This window comes from Cyprinodon tularosa, unplaced genomic scaffold (genome assembly GCF_016077235.1).
Source record: "Cyprinodon tularosa strain WSP-4 unplaced genomic scaffold, ASM1607723v1 ctg40, whole genome shotgun sequence".
Classification (NCBI taxonomy): domain Eukaryota; kingdom Metazoa; phylum Chordata; class Actinopteri; order Cyprinodontiformes; family Cyprinodontidae; genus Cyprinodon; species Cyprinodon tularosa.
Genome location: NW_024039119.1, coordinates 3,407,068 through 3,431,273, shown reverse-complemented (window position 1 = coordinate 3,431,273; position 24,206 = coordinate 3,407,068). Strand labels below are relative to the sequence as shown.

The 24,206-nt window shown below is 40.4% G+C and overlaps 1 protein-coding gene across 1 annotated transcript; it reads right to left on the bottom strand.

The window, feature by feature from the left end:
• Positions 1–22,704, bottom strand: LOC119791763 (serine/threonine-protein phosphatase 6 regulatory ankyrin repeat subunit C-like). The gene is made up of 28 exons (XM_038298049.1): positions 22,562–22,704; positions 22,139–22,222; positions 21,948–22,026; positions 21,761–21,831; positions 21,480–21,680; positions 21,122–21,209; positions 18,931–19,073; positions 18,091–18,303; positions 17,638–17,716; positions 17,443–17,557; positions 14,831–14,913; positions 14,633–14,741; positions 13,185–13,253; positions 12,943–13,083; positions 10,363–10,419; positions 7,332–7,443; positions 7,177–7,248; positions 6,906–7,107; positions 6,730–6,817; positions 6,463–6,580; positions 4,529–4,748; positions 4,328–4,415; positions 4,131–4,214; positions 2,533–2,678; positions 2,246–2,328; positions 2,053–2,135; positions 796–887; positions 1–706 (listed from the first exon to the last, which is right to left on the bottom strand). Exons 1-28 carry the CDS (start codon positions 22,586–22,588, stop codon positions 516–518), a joined length of 3,138 nt encoding a protein of 1,045 aa, XP_038153977.1. The 5' UTR covers positions 22,589–22,704; the 3' UTR covers positions 1–515.
• Positions 22,705–24,206: the final 1,502 nt, after the last annotated feature.

The following is a 24,206-nucleotide window of genomic DNA, read 5'->3' as shown; positions in this document are numbered from 1 at the left end:
AGGAAGGAAGGAAGGAAGGAAGGAAGGAAGGAAGGAAGGAAGGAAGGAAGGAAGGAAGGAAGGAAGGAAGGAAGGAAGGAAGGAAGGAAGGAAGGAAGGAAGGAAGGAAGGAAGGAAGGAAAATATCCTCCTCTTCTTCCAACACTTATCTAGAAGTTGAAAAACTAAAAAGCTGCTGTTTTTTCTTCAGGCTGTGTGGAATCCCCTAAAATAAAGTGAGACTAAAATCAGTGGCACGTCAGTTCATCAAGGATACTGAAAATTAGGCCTGTTAATAACTTACAGAGCAGCAGAATAAACTGACGAAGCTCCTAATGCCTTTCAGAGGATACGAGTTGAGCTTGATTAGTACGCTCCAATCAAAACTACCATTCAATTCATAGTTATTCAAGACTTTAAAAAAAGTTCATCTAAAAGCCCTGCAAGTATAAGTCACATGTAAGATGGATTTTAAGAGGCAGTATTTCTACTAGTGCTCAGCACGTGTTCATAACTCATCAGCGCTGGTGAGGTCTCTAAGCATGACACAGGTTTCCATTGGCCCCGCAGGAGGCAGCCATGCTGCAGTTCTTCAGGATGGGGCTGAAATGAGAGGCGGCGTCAGCGTCTGCCTCTCTGGGAGGAAAGGGCCTCATGGTGGACAGGATCAAAGCCAGGCAGTCTGCTACGTTTTTGTTCGGGGCACAGGCCAGAGCTGGGGTGTGGCCTGCAGGGAATCGACAGACAAAAAAGGTTTCTGTTTCCATTGAAAATTGACTCCTTTCATGCTTTTGGAAATAAAAGGTTCTTACTCACCATCCTCATCTACAGCCATGACTGCTGCTCCTCTGCTCAGCAGCACCTGCACTACAGTGGCCAGGCCTTTTCTCGCTGCAATGTGAAGGGGCCTGCAGAACAAACGGCTTTCATCAGTCAACTTAAAGTCGTAGGGAAGCAGCTGCTCCACCCGTTGCATTTCTGAATTCTCTCGAGTGGTGCCTGACTTTACACGAGTGCATAAAGTGAATTTGATTGGTCGTTTATCAAGGGGGCGGGATTGTTGTGGCGGAAGGTTCGCAGGCAAGTTTGATTGTAGCAGATTTATTGGAAGCATCTTGCTAAGCAGTTAGGAACTTAGTGCTAGCAGGTTCCCAATGGGAAATTCCATTGGGACCAAGTAGCACTAAATTGGTGACTTAGAAACAACGTTGTCAAGGAACGCTATGGACAGAGGAAACATGCAAGAGGAGGAGAGTTTAGTGTTTGAGGTCGTGGATGAATCTCCTCCGTCTCCTTTTAATGGAGCGCTCATAGAGCTCAGAGTATTAAGTTATAAGTTCTCTTTTCTATTGCTGTTGTTCTATTAATGTACGTTTTAAGATCATTTGAGGCGAAAACATTTCACTTTTAAGCATCACTATATCAGTATCACCCATTTACCGATTTAATGCATATTTTTTTTTAAAAAGTTCAGATGTTGGGAGGCCTGCGGCAACCAGTAGACCTCAGAGGCTAACGGCAGCCAGGGCTAATGTTAGCCCGTCTGCAGCAGCCCTATCTCTGCATAGCCGTGTGTGAAGGACCGCTGGCTATGATGCCGTTTTTTTTTTTTTTTTTTTTTTTTATTTGACACATTTTAATTTGATTGTATCTGACTGTATTCATTATTATTCCCCAACTAAATGAAAAATGCCAGAATTTATTATTATCTAGAGACTATTAATAACAGGAGGTGAAAATCTTTTTTCAACCGTTGCGTATATTAGCTGCAACAAATGAATCAAGATGCTATGACAGAAAAAAATTGATTGACAGATGACCGTTGATATATGATTGGCCGAATTTAGGTGTTCAGGCTGACGTGTAACTAACTGGCCTGCAGAAGATAATTGAAAACAAAGGAAAAAACAGATAAAAAAAAGAAGAAATTTTATACATTTTTGGACTCAGATAAAGAGTACATTTATATACATGTTTAAGCCAGAATGTTTATATTTAAATATGATTTCCCTACTTTAAACAACACAGGTTTATTTATTCACTTCCATGTTTTGGACCTTTGCAGAAACTCACATCTGGAGGGAGTTGTTTCTTGCATTGATGAGGGAGGAGTCAGAGATCTCACCGAGGATCAACAAAGCACACATTTCATGACCCTGCAGAGTGAAGCACATCGTTAAGGTTGGTCACATTGATCACTGACCATGGCATTAGGCTGCACTCCAACCATAGAGAAGTAATAATAATAGTACTAATAGTTAGTGACCTTGCTGCAGGCTAAGTGAAGTGCTGTGTTATTATTGACGTCCACCAGGGTCAGGTCCGGCTTCGCTTTGAGCAGCAGGAACTCTAAAAAAGATACTAATTTCATTACAAGCATCGGCCTGCTGTTTCTCAGCAGGATGTAAAACAATCTATAACCAAAGAAAGTGAGGATCAAAACTACACAAACCAAGCGTTTGCAAAAAAGAACTTAACCCGAGCCTAAACGTGTTTTGGTCAGCCTCAAGGTTTCAGTAAAAAACACAGACTTCCCAAGTTTCAGTTACCTACCGACAGCTGCCGTCTGTCCGCAGTCGGCTGCTACCATCACAGCAGAGCATCCAAAGTGATCGACAGCATTGACCTGCGCTCCGTGGGCCAGAACCAGCCGGAGCCCGGCGACGCTTCCTGAATAAGCAGCTGCATGCAGCGGCGTCCTGAACCACAGGATATCAAATCACTCAAACACAGCAGGACAAACACAAATCTAATCAAACATCTGGAAACATCTGCTAAATACAGTCACTACATTAACATTTTATGACTTAAGAGTGTAAGAAAAGGATTTATGCATTTTATTACATAGCGATTTTAAAACTCAAACATATTTTATTGTGATTTTAACAAACTCTGAAAAGTGAGGTTCCTTTTGCAGCGACTACAGCCCGAGGTCTTTAAAGATCTGTCTAGACACTGTAGGCTGGTTTATGCTTAATGCATCTATGACCTGGGCTGCTCAGTGGCGCAGTGGGTAGCATTGCTGCGTTGCAGCAAGAAGGTTACGGGTCTGATTCCCAGCTCTGGGTCTTTCTGCAAGGAGTTTGCATGTTCTCACTGAGCATGTGTGGGTTCTCTCTGGGTATTCTGGCTTCCTCCAACAGTCCAAAAACATGACTGTTAGGTTAATAGGCTTCTCTAAATTCTCCTTAGATGTTAATGATTGTTTGTCTTGGTGTTGCCGTGTGATGGACTGGCGAGCTGTTCAGGGTGTACCCCGCCTCTCACCCAGCACCAGCACCCCTTGTGACCCCAGCTGGGACCTAATTGGGACCCCTGCTGTACCTAATTTTCTGGCCGGCTTTAGGGGGAAGTCTGCCCATAATGGTGATATAAATGTATCATAAAATCAATGTATCAATCTAATACCCGATTCCAATCTACAGATGAATTTTAAAATGCACAGCTGAATTAAATGTCTCCTTAAATAACTAAAAATGCTTTAAAATGATGAATTAGTTTATTAAATAAAAAAAATTTAAAAAATTAGAAATAGAGCGTAGTAATTCTGTTTTTTTTTTTTTAGTCGCCATTCTGCTAAATTGTTATTTCTGGGCGACGTCATTTGGCAGCATGTCCCCATGGTGACCTCACAGACCCCTAAACTATGAACCAGCCTTGGTTGGATTGTTTGAAGGCGTCAACACCGGTTTATAAATCTTGAAGACAAATTAGATTAAAGTTGTGACTTTGACCGGATCAGTTAATGTGTTCTGATCCCCCGATGCTGCAGATTTATGGCCGATTATGCCTCCTAATGACTTTTGCAGCCATCTTCCTGTTGCTTCTGACCAGACCTCTTGCTACTGTTTCAGAAAAGCATCCTCACAGCATAATGCTGCCATCGTCATGTTTCAACAGCAGGGATAAAGGGTACATGGTGATGTTTAGATTTGGTTTTCCTCCAAATGTTACACTGCAAATAAAAAAATCTATAAATAAGTAAACATTTAGAATGAACATTTTAACTCTTAAAATAAGGTAATTAGAAAATAAGTACCGGTACTTGAAATAAGACAATGCAATTATTTTTCTTATTTTAAATGTAAATTGTCTTGTTCGATTGGCAAAAGTGTGAAATAAAGCATTTTTGATGTGAACATTGAACGCACCGTCCTTTGGCATCATTAGTGAAGACAATATGAGAGCCAATAGTCTTTACTAAAAGCTCAGCAGCAGCATCATGTCCATTGATTCTGTGGGAAAAGCAAAGTGGGTGTTAAAAAGAACAAGAACTACTCTGATCTAATCAGAATGAATGCAGATACGTAAACATTTGCACGTATTTAGGGTGTATTGTGATGCTCACAAAGCACAGTGCAGTGGAGTGAAGGGATTTCCTTCCTGGTTGCTATAAAGTTTGTTCTCAAGTAAAATGTGTAAACATCCTTCATGACCTGAAGAAGAAAACAGGAACAAAACGGTGATTGTTAGTATTCTATATGCAGTCTTGTCATTTTTGTTCATTTAATGGTTAAAATAAACTGCTTTAGTTAAGAAATGTAAAAACCGTGGTAAGCAGCCCAGTGTGTGGGTGTGTAGCCCCTGAAGTCTAAAATGGAGTCCAGAGGATCAGCTTTTTTTGCAGCGTTCAGCAGCATGTGGAGCAGCTTTGTGTGGCCACAGGATGCAGCGAGGTGGAGCGCCGTCTTTCCCTGAGAGTCTCTGCACAGGACAGAAGCCCCATGTTCCAGCAGAGCCAGAACGGCGTCTTCAGCGCCCAACATAGCCTGCAAAACCCAGAGGTGTCAAGTAACGAAGTACAAATACTTTGTTACTGTACTTAAAGGAATAGTACACCCAAAACATGATTAGCCTTCATTTTCTACTCACCCCCATGCTGAACAAAACTCTGGAGTACTTTTTTGATATCTCAAATGCATCTTGAGATCTGGGAGGCTTCTTGCTGTCTGCTGACATTCAAATAATGGAGGTCTATGGCGCCCGAGACAGAAAGGTCCACAAAAGTCCACAAAAACGTGTCAATATTCCTCCATACTGCTCGTCCAATGTAATCCAAGTGTCCTGAGTGGGTAGCATCCAGAATTTACTCGAAACAAAGTCATTTAGAACGTTTTAGAGCATAAGCAGTAGTGTATAGGATTTCCTAATAGCGCCCCCATGCGCGCTCACGATTCTACGGAAGCCGGCAGACCAAACCGGAAGAAAGTGCGCATTCAGCGTCTGCTCTGTCGATAATGCAAGCGTAGAAGAAGAAATGTGCTGTTTACCTGTGCAAAGAAAGAAACAACGAAAGAAAAATGTCTGAGGACTTCAGTGTTGAGGAAGAGCATGAGTTCTTTGCTGAGCTGAATGCGCTGGTTTGGTCTGCCAGCTTCCGTAGAATCGTGAGCGCGCATGGGGGCGCTATTAGGAAATCCTATACACTACTGTTTAGGCTCTAAAACGTTCTAAATGACTTCGTTTCGAGTAAATTCTGGATGCTACCCACTCAGGACACTTGGATTACATTGGACGAGCAGTATGGAGGAATATTGACACGTTTTTGTGGACTTTTGTGGACCTTTCTGTCTCGGGCGCCATAGACCTCCATTATTTGAATGTCAGCAGACAGCAAGAAGCCTCCCAGATCTCCAGATGCATTTGAGATATCAAAAAAGTACTCCAGAGTTTTGTTCAGCATGGGGGTGAGTAGAAAATGAAGGCTAATCATGTTTTGGGTGTACTATTCCTTTAAGTACACTTTTTAGGTATCTATACTTTACTCCAGTACTTATTTTTGTTCCTACTTCTGACTTCTACTCATTACATTTTAACACAAGTATCTTTTCTTTCTATTCCTTAAATTTTTAAAACAAACGTTACTCGTTACTCTTGGCTTCAGTTTAATGTTTATAAATATTTATTTCACGTCATGTGCGCCATCCAATGCAGATCATTGGCTCCATCCACATCTAGTGAAAACTAGTGTAATTAGATGAGTCATGTAACGCAAACACTCATTGGTTAGCTAAAGGAAATCATCAGAAGCAAGCAGGTGTTCTTCAAACTGCAAATGTGAATTGTCTGTCATGCTACAATGTTGAATTCAGAAAAAGATGTTGAAATGTCTGAAAGGTCGGACACAGGCCAGAGCGTATCGGGAGATGGAGACCAACAAGACCTCCCTCATCCTTGGCTCTATCTCAAAGAATTTTTAAAATAGTTGAAAAATTGAGCTTTCAATTCATATAGTGGCATCTGGCTGTTTTTTTTTTAAGGTTACTTTATACTTTTATACTTTAAGTAGTTTTTGGAGCACATACTTTTTCACTTTCACTTGAGTAAAGAGGTCAAGTTGATACTTCAACTTAGTGTTTTTAAACAGCAGTATCTATACTTCTTCTTAAGTAACAAGTGTGTGTACTTTTGACACCACTGGCAAACCCTCCGGGGTAAGCTAGTTTCAGTCGCAGGTAAAAACAGTGATGTGCATCGACTCACGGCTCTGTGCAGGGCAGTAAAGCCTTGTTTATCGGCAGTATCCGGATTTGCGTTTTTCTCCAACAGGATGTGGACACAGTCGGTGTGACGCCCCAAAGCGGCCAGGATGAGAGCCGTCCTGAGAAACAGGATTCAATAATAAAACTTGAAATCTAATTTCTTTTTTTTTTCACATCAATGAAACATTTTAAATTTAAACTAATTGTTTTTTAGCTGTAAATATAAAAATGAACATGCTTGTGTTGAAAATGAAAGGAAGTGACTTACTGCCCCTGTGCGTCCTGACAGTCAATGATGGCAGCACTCTGTTCCCTGTTGACCAGTAAAAGCAGACAGTCCACTCTGCCCTCAGCAGCTGATCCAGTCAAGAAGAAAGAGGATTCTGGATTTTAGAGACTAGAAGCTGCTTAAAAACAGAAAGCCGTGGTGTGATCCTTACGCACCTGCAGAATGCAGAGCGGTCCTCCTCTGCTTATACTCCTTCAGGGTGTAGGAAGCTTGATGCTCCAGCAGGACCTCCACACATTTAGAAAAGCCTCTCTTTGCAGCGAGGTGAAGCGCAGTTTGGCCGTCAATGTCCCGCACATCTAGGCTAACCAAAGTCTCGCAAAGCAAACCCAGCGCATCACAGTGCCCATAATACGCCTGCAGGAGTTAGGGGGTCAGCATATAAACCAAAAGCCTCCACAGAAGGATTTACAGCTGCATACTTACGGCCAGGTGCAGAGGACTGACTGGAATATTACTTTCTACCTCTTCGAGACAATTAAAAGAAATCTCCAAGAGCTGCAGGGAGTAATAAAAAAAAACATTAGTAGTCAGTGCAGGCAGAGTAATGCAGATTAGAGATGCAAGGATCCAGAACTGACCAGTTCTAGATGCTGTTTGTTCCCATGAGCTGCTGCATAGTGGACGGCACTGTAACCTCTGCTGTTCTTCAGAGTTGGATTTGCTCCATTGTCCAGCAAGAAGTCTAAACACCTGAAATTAGCAAGAGGAATGTGAGGTTACAGATTATACTGTCTTGGAGAAAAATAATAAAACAGTCAAAATTTGCCAATAAACAGTTTCTTTTAAAAGACCTTTCTGTCTTTAAATCTGAGAGAGAGAGAGGAAAATTAAAAAAATAAATAAATAAGTGATAAATATTCCATGTAGTCCATTTCCCCATTAAATAAAACAGAACATATCTTTAAAAAGGAATTTTTTGGTTAGTTTGACATTTGTGAGATTGCAAGATTTATTTATGAATTACTTACTATATATATATATATATATATATATATATACATTTTTTTTATTTATTTTTTATTTATTTATTAGTGTTTCGCCGATGCCATTTTTTGGCCCCGATACCTGTCTGTGCAGTAATTTCAAACCATCTGTTTGAAATTGATGTGTGTGTATATACACTATATTGCCAAAAGTATTTGCTCACCCATCCAAATTATTGGAATCAGGTGTTCCAATCACTTCCATGGCCACAGGTGTATAAATTCAAGCACCTAGGCATGCAGACTGTTTTTACAAACATTTGTGAAAGAATGGGTCGCTCTCAGGAGCTCAGTGAATTCCAGCGTGGAACTGTGATAGGATGCCACCTGTGCAACAAATCCAGTCGTGAAATTTCCTCGCTCCTAAATATTCCACAGTCAACTGTCAGCTGTATTATAAGAAAATGGAAGTGTTTGGGAACGACAGCAACTCAGCCACGAAGTGGTAGGCCACGTAAACTGACGGAGCGGGGTCAGCGGATGCTGACGCGCATAGTGCGAAGAGGTCGCCAACTTTCTGCAGAGTCAATCACTACAGACCTCCAAACTTCATGTGGCCTTCAGATTAGCTCAAGAACAGTGCGCAGAGAGCTTCATGGAATGGGTTTCCATGGTCGAGCAGCTGCATCCAAGCCATACATCACCAAGTGCAATGCAAAGCGTCGGATGCGGTGGTGTAAAGCACGCCGCCACTGGACTCTAGAGCAGTGGAGACGCGTTCTCTGGAGTGACGAATCGCGCTTCTCCATCTGGCAATCTGATGGACGGGTCTGGGTTTGGCGGTTGCCAGGAGAACGGTACTTGTCTGACTGCATTGTGACAAGTGTAAAGTTTGGTGGAGGGGGGATTATGGTGTGGGGTTGTTTTTCAGGAGCTGGGCTTGGCCCCTTAGTTCCAGTGAAAGGAACTCTGAATGCTTCAGCATCCCAAGACATTTTGGACAATTCCATGCTCCCAACTTTGTGGGAACAGTTTGGAGCTGGCCCCTTCCTCTTCCAACATGACTGTGCACCAGTGCACAAAGCAAGGTCCATAAAGACATGGATGACAGAGTCTGGTGTGGATGAACTTGACTGGCCTGCACAGAGTCCTGACCTCAACCCGATAGAACACCTTTGGGATGAATTAGAGCGGAGACTGAGAGCCAGGCCTTCTCGTCCAACATCAGTGTGCGACCTCACAAATGCGCTTCTGGAAGAATGGTCAAAAATTCCCATAAACACACTCCTAAACCTTGTGGACAGCCTTCCCAGAAGAGTTGAAGCTGTTCTAGCTGCAAAGGGTGGACCGACGTCATATTGAACCCTATGGATTAGGAACGGGATGTCACTTAAGCTCATATGTGAGTCAAGGCAGGTGAGCAAATACTTTTGGCAATATAGTGTATGAAGAACTGCATCCTACTTGGATGTAAAATAATTGCCATCATGGCTTTGTCAAGCTGCTGCCTACCTTTGTGAAGCAGGAAAAAGACTAATACAAAGTGAATCCAGTAGAACTTTTTATAGCCAACCTGGAATGGGTGACAATAGTTGAATAAACTTTTGGCTCTCAAAATAGTATGTGCACTATTTGTTGGTACTCGCCAATACAGATACCACCATTTTACTGCTGGATCGGGGCCCCGCCCTATACTGGTATCGGTATCAGTGCAACACTAATATATATAAAGTCCTTAAAATACATAAGAAGCATAAAACATTATGAAACAAATGAAAGCATTTACAAATAATTATATTAATATACAAAAAAAATAAAAACTAATCATGTTTTGAAACAAAAATTTAAGAAAAATAATCTTCATAACAAATTAATAAATAAATAAATAAATATTGAGGTAAATAAAGATGTATAATGACAAAAGTTTTTATTTTCTTATGTATTTTGAGGTGTTTTATGGGTACAATTTATTTTATGCAGTGGCTGTTCTAGAACAATTTTACAAGGGGGGGCAGGGTGGTGGTTGGGGGTTCATGGCGGCACAGAAAAGCATGAAACAGAAAACAGGGCAAAGGATTCAGATATATCAAGAGAGCTGCATGAAGGAAAATTTCTACACAATGAAAATGTCTTCCAACTAAAACATTTTAATTTTTGTTTTGAAAATTTTCATTTTGATTATCGCTAAAATAAAATAAAAATCCCTTAGCATAGCAAAAAAGCAACTCTAAAAAACTAGTAGCTATAGAAACATCTAAAAGATCACATAAAGCTATTCATTGGAATATTAGGTCAAGGTGCATTCATAATTCAGGAATATTAAATATTTTTGACTTATTTTAAGTGAAAATGAACATTTTCAATCAAATCAGAATTAGAACTCAATTAAAACTAATAAATTCTGCTGTAAAAAATTAGTGAAACAGAATTGTAGAAGAAAAAAAATTAGATAGACCAGAGCATATCTTTTAGTCTTCGGTAAAGGGGCCATAACACGGGAACTGGTCCCTGTAGGCCCCTTTCTAGAACAGCCTATGGTTTTATTGAAAATGTATTAACAACAGTATCTATTTATTTATATTATTTTTAAATGTCTCTCCATAATTAATACCCTGGAAAAAATCAGAGTAAAACAACACTAGAATATGTAAAACTGCACAATTCAACTAAAAACGGATTTACTCACAGGCAGGCTTCCTGTCGTTTTTCCTCGCTTATGTTCGCTTCATATTTTAATCCCTCCCTGTGGAAAAAAAAAAGCCAGCAGTTAAAAGAGCAATAAGCTTTATTTAGGTGTCCATGGATCCAGTCTCATGTGACTGGATCAGAGACCAGGAAGTAAACACGGGCTAAACACGGTGCACTGAAGTACCGTATTTTCACGACCATAAGGCGCACCGGACTAAAAGGCGCACTCTCAGTTATGTGTCCCATTTCTGTATTTAACACACACATAAGGCGCACCGGACTATAGGGTGCATTTTTTATATACAGGTACATGTCCTCTACTACCTTTAAATAGCTCTACTGCGTATTTAAAAATACAGCGGGGGCAAAACTGAGTATGACTGTGCTTTATTCATGTATTTATTACAAAGTATTAATCAAACCTGGCAGCTGAGACAGACGCATCGCAGATGACACAGCGCTGTGATCACTCCTAAATTAACTTAAAATCCTAAAACCTGCCGACGGAATATGTTCGCTTTTATTGCCGGTATCCTGGTGCCTGCAGTTTAAATTATTTACATGAAAAACACCTGCCAGCCGCCGCGGTGAGGCTGCTGTTGAAGGGATTTACTGTCGGTGCACCGCTGGTTTGTGGGGGTCTGAGCGCCTCCGACAGAAATAGATAATCTGGATGAACTGACTGCAATTAAGTTTTCAGGTGGCCTTTCTCACTTAAAAACATATTAAAACTACTTTATTCCCACTGATCACAGCAAATATAGCTGCAAGATTTAGATTATTTAGATGAAAAAACACCTGCCAGCCACCGCGCTGAAGAGGAGGAGACCCGGCCCAGAGGCTGCTGTTGAATTAAGTTTTCAGGTAGAAAAATAGAGCGGGAGCAAAACTGAGTATGATTGTGCTTTATTAATGTATTTATTACAAAGTATTAATCAAACCCATCAAAGTCATCATCCTCTGTTTCTGAATAAAACAGCTGCGCTAAATCAGACATGCCAATTTACCCTTCTTGGCTGTCAGTCACTTTCCGTGCCGGGCGGCTCCTCAGAAATAATGCCGGCTTTTGCAAAAGCTTGTACAACAGAGCCAGCAAACACGTTAGTCCAAGCATCTACAATCCATCTGCTAACGGTGGCGTAACTTGCCCGGTGCTGCCTTCCACTTTTCGTGAAACTGTGGTCTCCGTCTGTCATCCATCGCTCCCACGCCGCTCGCAGCCTTACTTTGAACGGCCGCTTCACACCGATGTCGAGCGGTTGAAGTTCCTTTGTCAGACCCCCCGGGATAACGGCGAGCACAGCGTTCATTTGATTCACCTTTTTTTTTCGCATCGGCTGTGAGATGGGCACGCAGCGATGGTGATGCGTGGAAAAAAGCACCTGGTCTCCTCACATACACCTGCCTTTCATCATCTCCTCATCCATCCAGCCTTTTTCATTTGCGTTAATAACATATGTCATCAGAGCGCTGTGTCTGTCTCGCTGTCAGCTCCCAGATCAGCTTCTCTGATTGGTTGATGCGGCGCGTCCAGCAGCAAAACTTCAATTTTTCCATCTCGAGCAGCAGCAGCGCGTTGGCGGTGCGTCAGATACTTAAACGCTCCCGAGGCGCTGCGGCTGCTGCTCAAAACGCGCTGCAGGACTTTTGCTGCGCCTATACGCTCGTCAACCATTGACTTTGCATTTAAACTCGCTGCTTCTGCTGCACCTGCTGGGTCCGGTTCACACCGATGTCGAGTGGTTGAACAGCGAGCACAGCGTTAATTTGTTTCCCCATGTTTTTCACATCAGCTGTGAGATGGGCACGCATGGAGTTACATATTAACAGCGATGGTGAGGGGTGGAAAAAAAACACCTGGTCTCCTTCCATTCAGCCACTCTTTCATCATCTCCTCAATGAGGTGGTCTCAAAAGTCGCAGTTGGAACACACATAGGGCGCACCGCACCAAAGGGCGCACCGCACGTTTTGAGGGGAAAAAAAGACGTTTAAGTGCGCCTTATAGTCGTGAAAATACGGTAGTTCCACATCGTATCCCAAGGTTTGAAAGGAGAAAACCCAAAATGTTGATAAAGAGCAACTGTTTATAATAACTGCTGCTTCCATTGCAAGTGATAACTAAGAATGGTTTTGGTCAATTTAACAGTTAATTTCCTATCCATCTCTGAGTTAAACGTAAAACTTGCATAATCTGAGCAGAATTACAGACGCTCCAAAAAAAGAAAAAGAAAAATTAATAGTTTCCTGTTTGCTGAAAATTATCTGTTGATTTTTTTGCTTGACCAGAAAATAAAAACTTAAAGCAGTGGGCTGAATGCAATCTTCATTGTCAAGTAAATATAGAGACTGGTTGAAAACAATAATTAGAATTTAAAATGACAGCACTGTCATCTTTTTGGCCTTAATAGAATATACAGGAAAGCTCTGTTTAACAGGAATACCACAAAGGCAGGAGCAAAAAGCCTTAAAGGAACATTTAGACGTTGCCTTTTCACCCACTGATACTATGACCTTAAACTAAAAGAGTTATATGTTTTACCTCCAGGCAGGACAAGTTTTAGAATAAAATGTTCTTACCCACAGAAAGTGTGCGAGGCGGCAGCATAGTGCAGTGGGCTGCAGCCCGTCAGATCCGCCTCGTTGACTTCTGCTCCGGCTCTCACTAGAGAAATCGTACACTGGCTGTTCCCATTGGCTGCGGCGTAGTGCAGAGGAGATCTGTGAGAAACGGAAAGGAAAAATGTTTTAAAGGGGAGAGGTGAATAAAAAAAATAAACATAAACTTCAGCTCAGACCATACTGCATCTCCTACAGCTTACCTCCCCAAATCGTCCTGTATATCCAATTCAGCTCCGTTATTTATTAGCAAATTAAGACACTCGACATTTCTACAAAACAGGAGACCAAAACCAAACAAAGGGATTAAAATATGCAACAAATAAAACAAGGATTGAAGTTTTTATTTATTTCAATGATTCCTTAAAGGTCATTATTTAACAGTTTAGCAGCAAAGATCAAGATATGCAATAGGAAGCCAGGACGCACTTAGGATAGTAGAATCAGTAACGGTGTTCTGTGAGATGAGCATACCCAGTCAGACCAGCATACCCATAGTCAATACTTGACTATCCCTTTAGTTTTGTACGAAAAATAGACTTTTAACTACCTCAAAGGGCGTATATCCCTTTAGTCATGTACAAAAAAACAATTTACTTTTTTGTGTCTGACCCTAAATTATTTTGTTTTTTTTGTACATGACTAAAGCGATACATGCTAGTTGAGGTAGTTTAAAGTATATTTTTTGTACAAAATTAAAGGGATAAATGCAAATCTAACATCTTGCACATGCATATTGACTATGGGTATGCTGGTCTGACGGGGTATGCTCATCTGACAGAACAACAGCTTCATTACCGCCAGCTGCTGCTCTACAAACAGCCATGTTTGAGTTTAACCCATTAAAGATGCTAACCTTCCTCGCTGCTAATGCTGTTACTGCAAAATAGGATAATCACAACAAATACAATGATTGAAATCATTAAGCCTAAGAATTTTTTCCAGTTATTGTTGCAAGCAAAAAACATGTTTAGTAATATGTTTTTTGAAGAAAAAGTAATCAGAAATCAAACTTTGAAAAACATTTTAATCTTGAAAAGGCTTTGAGAGTTACTGCACTGTTTTCTATTTTTTTTATATATATTTTCCAGGTTTTCTTTTTATTCAAAATGTATTCTTCAAAAAAATAAACCAATAAAAAAACTTTTTTTCACAGATATACTTTCCTTTTTTTGCTTTTCAGATTGTGTTTTACAAATTGCATTCTTTTCAAACTGCAATTTAGACATCACATGTTTTTCCCTCCTGGGGGCGGGCTTTCCTGTTTAGTGACCCATTTCTATTGGTCTGCTGAGCTTTAACAAGCCAACGGACGTAAAATGCAATTTGAACAACATGGAAATCAGAAAACTCATTCTGAAAGAACATGAAAAAAAAAAATAAAAAATACAAATATAAAATTTGACAACCTAAAAATACGAAAAAAAAAAAGAAAAAAAAAAGTCTGAGAACACAGCAAAGTTAATCCCAAAATATTTTTGATTAAAATGTTTCATTTCTTTTTTTTTATTTAATTTACAAACTGTGTGTTTGCTAGCAACAATAATGGAACAAAATGCACTCCATATTTTATTTATTCCATAACCAAAGCGTATTTCTGGTCAAACTTTAACTGTAGCCGGGTCGAGTTCATTAATGATAGTCTCCTCACCCTCCAGAGGCAGCTGCATGCAGGCAGGTCCTTCCACAGTCGTCTGGGGTGTTTATATCAAACTCCAGGGTTGGCATTTGGCCATCTTGAATCATGTTGTAGAACTGGCCTGAGTTTAAAATAAACAAAGAAAAACTGCAGCTAAATTTGACCAGAGCAGAGCTGCGATCACGATGAAGGATTTAGAGGGACTCTCACCATTGGACAGTAACTTGCGACAACAATCTGGGAATCCAAACAATGCCGCAAAATGTAGTGGGAGCATTCCGTGAATCCCCTGTCTTTAGAGATGACAACATAGACTTCACTACACATCAACAAAAATACAAATAGAGTCAATGGCGTAATGACAACAACAACAATAGGCCCGTAAGCAACATTATCTGGGTGGGCCCCATATGAAGTACAACACATGATAAAGGTTCAGGATACGGCGACAGTTCCTTAAATCGGCCAAGACGATACAATTATGCAATTTTTAGCAGTATATGATCACACATCACACAAGTTCCAAAAGCTCATTTCAGGGACATGCTTATCAAACCCCCAGGAGACTTTGCATGTCTGACATTAGCACAACAAGCCGTCGGGCTAGCTTGAGCGTCACAGCCTCCCTCCTCACCCACGCTCACTCCATTCATCTCCTGGTCGCAATCTTTACTCAGTGTACGCTCTGGGTTACCCATAATTCCAAGCCATAGTGTAAAAAATAAAATACTCAAATACATCGTTCTTTTAAAGGGATAGTTCGGGATTTTTGACATGAATCTGTATGGCATCCCCATCACCAATGTCATGCAATCACACTGACTTACCCCTGGCAGCGTCCTGTGAGCAGAGTTCTCGTCCAGTTTTGGTCAAGCCGAAAGTAGTCCGGCAGGTTTGCTAGACCCAGCGAAATAAAACGTTTCTCTTCCTAAAACATTATGTGTTCAAAAGAGTGATATTTTTGCATCCCAAAAACATTGTAGTGGAAAAAGTCACACGTCGTTATCACTTGGTCCTATTTTCTCTCTGTTCGTATCAGTGCGCGCGACACCATGACCTGACAGCTAGGGCCTACTAACCTGACAACAGCCAGATGCATGTCTCGCTCCGCCTAGCTCCTAGCTAGGCGGAGCAAGACATGCATCTGGCTGTTGTTGAGCTCGCTGTCAGAATGACGGCGCGCACTGATACGAACAGAGAGAAAATAGGACCAAGTGATAACGACGTGTGACTTTTTCCACTACAATGTTTTTGGGATGCAAAAATATCACTCTTTTGAACACATAATGTTTTGGGAAGAGAAACGTTTTATTTCGCTGGGTCTAGCAAACCTGCCGGACTACTTTCGGCTTGACCAAAGCTGGACGAGAACTCTGCTCACAGGATGCTGCCGGGGTAAGTCAGTGTGATTGCATGACACTGGTGATGGGGATGCCATACAGATTCATGTCAAAAATCCCGAACTATCCCTTTAAGATATTTATTACGATTTGAAACATATTATATGAGTGTATTTTTTTACCAACCATCTAATGACCTGTACACAGTTATAAAAATAGTAATTAAACACACCACTGTTCAACAGTTCACCATCATGTTGAAATGTGGCATGTGTTATATATATAAATAAATATGTATAAATATGGTCCAGTGCCGTCAGTCTCGTCAGGATCAGGTGGGTTTAAAGGGGAACACCGTTTTTCTTTTTTTACACTGGCCCATTGATTTTACCTTATTACATCATGTTCTACTCACCCATATGAGTTTTTTGTCATTTGGAGCCGTTCTGAAGATATTCTGTTAGGTTATATCCAAGTAAAGTCTTCCTATGAGCAACGAGTTGAAGACTGAACTGTTTATAGTTTATAATTTATGGTAAGCCAGCATTCATAACATGTAGGCCAATCACTGTGGGTCCCCTAAACAATTGTAGACTAGGACATCTCTTTGCACAAATAATTGTGCAAAAAATTCCTCTTAAATGGGAACGCTGTTTTTTGTTTGTTTTTCTTACATTGGGCCCTTGATTTTTGGTTATTACATCATGTTCTACTCGCTCATATGAGTTTTGTGTCATTTGAAGCCGTTCTGAAGATATTCCGTTAGGTTATATCAAGGTAACCCCAGGCTCACACCGACTCCGGTTTTACCGTTGCGGTGCGGCGCCGCAGTGATTCCAAGTCATTAAAAAGACGTAAACCTCTCTCAGCGGCTGCTGAGCTGTACGGCAGCGATTACCGAGACACTCCGGCGCTGCAGAAAATTCCGCAAGAAAGCTATCCCTGCGGCGTGCCGGAGCCCTCCGCAACAAGCTCTCGCAAATATCCTTATTTGGGCCGTGTTATCGCGTGAAGTTACGTGAACTCAAGTGAACTTCTGTTCTCGCGAGTTAAATCTCCGGACCTGTTGCCGGAGCCGCACCGCACCGTAGTCAAAAGGGCGGTGAGAGGGGGTGTGCGGGAGTTGCGGTCTCCGTCGGCTCGGTAACCGCACCGGAGCCAGTGTGAGCAAGGGGTTATGTCTTCCTATGGGCAACGACTTAAAGGCACAAACTAAACTGTTCATAATTTATTCTTTATGGTACGCCAGCATTCATAACATGTAGGAGAATCACTGTCCCCCAGACATCTGCGGTTATATTATATATATTTATATCTTTAAAAAAAAAGGAGCTCCAAATGACGGGCGAGTAGAACTTTAACAGTGAATAATCTTCAGTTTTGGGAAGGACAGAAAATGCTTTTTAAGGACAGAGCAACATTGACGTCATCATTGTTTTTAAAGATAAATGTGAATAAAAAGCATTTCACTGACAGACCCACCTTCCTCTGGCAGCACCGTTAGTAAGCAGAGTACTGGTCAGCAACTCCTGACCAAACCTCGCAGCAATGTGAAGCGGAGTGTTTCCATTGACATCCACACAATCAATCTCCCCACCTGAAAGTAGGAGACATTGCACATGAGCTCCATCCTATGATCACAATCAGCTCATGGTGATCCAGTGGGAAGCTAGTTACCGTTTTGGATCAGAATCTGGGAGCTTGTGAAGCGACCGTGAGCAGCAGCCATGTGTAAAGGGCTTTTTCCTTCTTTATTCTGTTCAACAGATTGAAAACAAATAAAACATCTAACTTAGTCCAGGTCTCTAACTCACTTTCAAAAACAAAAAAAAAACATCTTTAGTAATTTTATCAAGAGAGAAACACAAATGAACAATGAAATGTTGATTTTGCATTAATATAACAGGAAGTTTGATGATGTTTGCCTTTCATAACCAGGTTTTTGTGGTGTTATACAAAGAGAAGTGGGAAAGGAAAGTTACTGACCAGAAACCTCATAAATAATCTTATTTTCTATCCCGTTTTATCTTTTTGTGCTTTCAGAAAACATGAGCAGGAGGGCCAAGGAAGGTTCAAATGGATTAAAAAAAGGCTTCTTAAATCAATTTCTTCCAAAACAGTCAGTTTTACCTGGATATTAACGTCCGCACCATTGTTGACCAGGAGCTCGAGACACGGAACGCCACTGGATGAGATGGTGGCCAGATGCAGCGGTGTGTTGCCTTGGTGGTTGGCTTGGTTTATGTTGGCGCCACAGTTCACCAGCTCAGTGGCTACGCAGTCCTGACCCATGTAACAGGCCATGTGGAGCGCCGTGTTGCCAAAACTGTTCGGCTCGTCGACCTGAAAGTACGCAGCAAGAACGGTTAAAAGTTCAAAATCGATCTGTTTTAAACTTGTCAAAGAATTTGGGTTAAACGTTCACATCCTGCAGATTTTGATTGCATTAAAAAAAAACACCTTTATAGCACTATGTTGGTTCATAAGTCTGTGCTTCTTTCATAAGTACAGTATACAAGTTTTGGTTTCTAGGGGAGAAGAAAGGGATCCTATATTTTATCGCTAACTTTGAGGTGGGGGTGGGCGATATATCAAATGAATGTCTATTGGGTTTCCCCACCCACGATAGTTAAAATGACTCTATTGCAACCATCGAGTATAAATTTGCATGACAATATTAAAATAAAAAATTATTTGAACTTTATTGATCTCACATTGGAGAAATTTATCTCTGCATTTAACCCATCCCCTTGGGGAGCAGTGGGCTGCCACCGTGGGGCACTGAGGAGCAGCGTGGGGTTAAGAGGCTTGCTCAGAGACACAGAGTTAGAGTCTGTGGGAGTGGGGCTCAAACTCAGAACCTCAGGATTCCACTAAGCCGCCACTACCCTCAAAAACTTGTTCAATTCAATAAATATTGAAAGATAACTGATGTTATCTGGAAATTTATGGGACTGGTTTATGGTTTACCTCCACCCGCAGTCTCAGCAGGAACCTGACCACGTCCGCGTGTCCGCCGGCAGCAGCGACGTGGAGCGGACTGTAACCGTATTTGTCTTTGCACATCACATCTGCAATGTGGGACGCCAGCAGCTTCAAAACGTCCAAATGTCCTGAAAGAAAAGCTTTAACTTTACTGCAGGAATATTAAATGCTTTCCCAAAGCTGCACAACTTGTTCACCTGCTGTTAAATAATCAGCAAACAGCACTTAGGAGCTAGCTTAGAATAAAATGACTGCCTGGTGTGACAGAGACACAGACGAGTATTTTCCCTTTCAGTGACAGACTGCTAATGAGATTTAAGATTGGTTTAAACAAGTCAGGCAGGTTTGCCTTTAAATAATAGTAATTTGCTGCTCATACATATATTATGAGCAACTAGTCTCAGTTCAGATTCCTAGAGTTCACATCAGCTGTAGTTCGCAGTCACTATTGGTGATCAGGAAGTTCTTCCTTTTGCCCCAATATGAGACACATTATTTCAGGTCGATATGCAGTAAGAGCCGGTCTCTGAAAGAGTCATGTGACCCAAAATGCCGCTTTACGTCAGTCTGAGCTCCACCTTAAACAGCAGAGCTAACTAGGCTAAAACCCGCTGTAAGGCAACAGCCCAGGTTTGGTCAGGAGTTACTGACCAGTACTCTGCTTACTAATGATGCTGGCAGAGGAAGGTTGGTCTGTCACTGAAATGCTTTTTATTCACATCTATGGTTGAAAACATTAGAAACATTGATAACGTAAATGTTGTTCAACCCTTACTTGATCAGATATATTTCTGGTTCTCTGATGTAGGATTTAATCTAGAGGAGTGACTGTGGCCTGAAATCTAAAGTCGGGCGTACATTGTACGATTTTTTGCCCTCTTCAGGCCGACTTTCCAGCCATGCGAGAATTTTTCGATCGGCTCGACTTTCAGCCTGAGCGTGCGTCGTGTAGTGTACAGGGAGTAACGATGGGCGATCAGCCTTTCACGACCACCTCCAGATCAGGAATCAGGAGGTCGGGAGAAAATCAAACACATTGATTTTCATTTGGCCATTGTGGGCAAATCACTCGGTGCGTAAAACAAGGATTCTTCTTCTTCTTCCTCCTCGCAGAGGAAAACACAGAAGCATGGCGGGGGTGCGAGTGAAATTAAGTTCTTTCTGAAAAATTAACAGACCATAGTAGACACGTTTGCTCAGCCGTGTCTTTGTCCAAATACGTCACTGCCTTTTTTTTTAGGGCTTTCAGTAGAAAAATTACACAAATTGCCAAGGTAGCGTGTTTTACTCTAGTGAGCTTTATATTCCTCTTCTACTCGTTTGCGGATAGAAGAGTCCAAGTAGCGCCATCTCACAGAACTGAGTCCAACGTAGTTTTAGACGTACAGTGTGAGCGTTGTGCAGCACTGTGTGAGCACTGTACTTAGTACACTGAGCACTTATCTAGAAATAAGTACAAATTTCTTACATTAGGTGTATTAACCCTTAATTTGAGTAGGTAAATGAGATAGTTTGCCAATTGAATGAATATTTTTACTCTTAAAATAAGATAATTAGATAACATGCACTTGAAATATAATTTCTTATTTTTAAGTGTAAATTGTCTTGTTCCATTGGCAAAGTGTCTCACTTACCTCCTAATTCCAAGAGCAAATGCACTTACTTTAAGAAAAAACTGACATCTAGATTTTGATTTTTTCCAGTGAGAACATACATCGTGAGCTGTGAACTCACACTGTAATGCACAGTGCCAGCTGTAGCTGCGTGCAACAACTGAAAAAAATAAATAAAAATCGCACAATGTGTGCGCGGCTTAAGAGGAACGTCATGGCTTCTCAGTCTTCTCAGATTCCATACTGAAGGAGACTTATTTTCCAGCACTGCGGTATTTCCAGTAACTTTCAGAAGCACTAACCCTAGAAGCTAAAGGTGAAGCCTTGTGACTAAAATTTACAGTGCTGCTTTAAAAAATTTTATTTAGACAGAGTCAGACAATTTAGACAGAGGTTTGCATTTCCCAATGACTATTATTTAAACTTTTTCTTTTTCTTTTTTTTTATTAGGAGGAACATGGAAAGATGCCTCCTTTATTCACCACAAAACTGAATGTTCTTGTTTCCAATAACAAAATCTTAAATTCATGCAAAAGATAGAAAAGTAAATCAAATTTGCTTACCAAGATGTGCAGCCCAGTGAATTGGCTGTCTTTCCTTCTTATCTTTGGCATTTGCACTGGCTCCTTTACGCAGGAACAGATTAACCATCTGGAAACCACAAAACCTGGGTAAAGAAAGGTGTCTGCGTTGCCGGACTAATGAGACACACAATTACCCCGTCTGTTTGAAATTACAGGTCACAATTCTGCACACCTCTACACACAGAATAAATATTTCTGAACAAGATAAATAGGATTTTATTTGCCACAATAATATACCAGGCCATCATTTGTTTTATTACAGGATTTACTCCCTAATCTGGTCATAAAGGGTAAAAATTAGGTTTCCAGAGAAGTTTTTGTCATCTTTAAATGTTACCTCAGCGTGTCCACTGTGTGCAGCGTGATGCAGAGGCGTTCTTCCCAACTTGTCTGTAACATCCAGGCTGCAAACATGAGGGATGAGGACTGCAGCGCAACCTGTGGCCCAGTTGGCCGCCGCCATGTGTAGAGGTGTATGCCAGAATTTGTCCCTTGCGTTGATTTCTGCTTTGTGTTTTAGCAGCAGTCCAACAGCTCTCTGGGATTAAAAAAAAAAAACAAACAAATCTTAAACTGCTTTTTCAAATGCATTAGTTGAAAAAAAGTCAAACAAAGTACTTCATTTCTTGAGGCTGCTGCTCGATGTAATGGAGTGAGTAAGCCCTGGTCCTTACAGTTCACATTTGCACCTTTTAAGGAGAGCAGATAAAAAAATAATAGTGAAATCAGACAGACGTATTGGTCAATTTAAATCACCAAGCAGTAATTTTCAGCACATGTACAAATAATGGCTTCTCTGTTTTACCTGCATTTATAAGTAGTTCCATGACATGGACATCACCCAAATAAGCAGCAGCATGGAGGGGTGTGCTTTGATCTTGGTCCTAAAATTCAAAATGTCTTTCTTAGGAATTAAGTGACAGGGAGATACAACTTTATAACCCAAATACCAGAGCTCATTTATAAAAATATGAGCTTCCGACAGGATGAGCCTACCTGAGCGTTAACACTTTCATTGTGCTCCAGCAAGAAAGCCACATCCTCAGCATTTCTGCTAAATATGGCCTGGATCAGTGGAGACTGAGGAACACAGTGGACAGCCAGCATACATGATAAGTAGCATAGATTATAAGTAGCATAAAGGGATAGACGCTATTAAAATCACCCTATTTCCACTCTGTTTATAATTTCCAATCTAGTAAAAGATATATACTTTATGATATCGCATTTTTAAAAGCATTTTTTTACGTGACGTTCAAGAAATGAAACACAACCTCAATGATAAAGAATCTGTGAGACAATTAGCCGGTGGGAAAAAACTTTCCTCGTAGTGCAGCTTTGATGATTAGCAGCTGTCTATAACAGCAGGATAACTTTTCCAAACTTTACAAATAAAAATGCAAAAGCAATATTTACTACCTGCTCTTTGATACTTCTCAACTCCATGTCTCAATCACTCAGGAAGACTTCATTGAGACTTTGTGCAGACTTAGCAGCATATCGGCTAGTTAGCCTAGCTTTAGCTTGTTTGGCAACCGGGATGTTTGGAGCAGCTGTAGAATATCGCGAGAGAATATCGGGGAACGGGATTTCAGTTTTTTTTTTTTTTATATTTTGTATGAAGTGGTGCAGTCAAGTTAGAAGCTTCTTTAAAAACTTGAAGAATCTGATTAAGATCTATGAGCAAATCTAAAATTAGGGTGATATTGAAATAGTTAAATCTCATTCGGGGGAGTTTAATACGGAAGAGGATTAGGGCCACTGAAAAAAAAAAAAGTAACTGATTTTTATTTATTATTTTTTTCAGTATAGTATGGGAAAAAAGTCAGAATTCTGACTTTAATGTCAGAATTCTGACTTTTTTCTCAGAATTCTGACTTTAATCTCAGAATTCTGACTTTTTTCTCAGAATTCTGAGATTAAAGTCAGAATTCTGACTTTTTTCTCAGAATTCTGACTTTTTTCTCAGAATTCTGACTTTAATCACAGAATTCTGACTTTAATCACAGAATTCTGACTTTAATCTCAGAATTCTGACTTTAATCACAGAATTCTGACTTTAATCTCAGAATTCTGACTTTAATCTCAGAATTCTGACAATAAAAAAGTCAGAATTCTGAGAAAAAAGTCAGAATTCTGAGTTTAAAGTCAGAATTCTGAGAAAAACGTCAGAATTCTGAGATTAAAGTCAGAATTCTGAGATTAAAGTCAGAATTCTGAGAAAAAAGTCAGAATTCTGAGAAAAAAGTCAGAATTCTGAGATTAAAGTCAGAATTCTGAGAAAAAAGTCAGAATTCTGAGTTTCAAGTCAGAATTCTGAGGAAAAAAGTCAGAATTCTGAGAAAAAAAAGTCAGAATTCTGAGATTAAAGTCAGAATTCTGAGAAAAAAGTCAGAATTCTGAGTTTAAAGTCAGAATTCTGAGAAAAAAGTCAGAATTCTGAGATTAAAGTCAGAATTCTGACTTTTTTCCGTACTAAACTGAATTTAAAAAAAAAAAAATCAGTTAACTTTTTTTTTTTTTCAGTGGCCCTAATCCTCTTCCGTAGTTTAAATACTGATATGCGCAATATTTTTTTTTTTTTACATTTTAACACCACATTTTTAATTAATTAATCATCTTTTTTAAAGTAAAAATATATATTTTTTATAATTTATTTAAATCCCTGTTATTTTTCAATCAACTTTGGAAAATGAAATCTCTATTCTCCCACTCTGAAGAATCTATTACTTCAATCTCTAATGTTCTGCTCTCTCTGCTTTTTCTCATAGTAGCTTTGCCTCATCTGTTCCTGTTTGGCTGTGACATCACCCTGGAGAGGAATATTAGCTGTGCTGCTGCCATCAACACCTTTGTTTATATATGCTGGAGATCAGCCTGTTTTTCAGTGTAGTCCTGTTTCTCTGACTGTGACTGGTTGGAAGTGCTCTGTTTAATCCTCTGACATGGGAGCTGCCTTGGGGCCGCTTGTGGAGCTAGTTGACAGTTACCTTTTATATCTCTGCTTCTTTTTCTATAACGGCTTCTGTCTCCTTGAACCCCAGTTGGCCTCAGCAAATGGCTG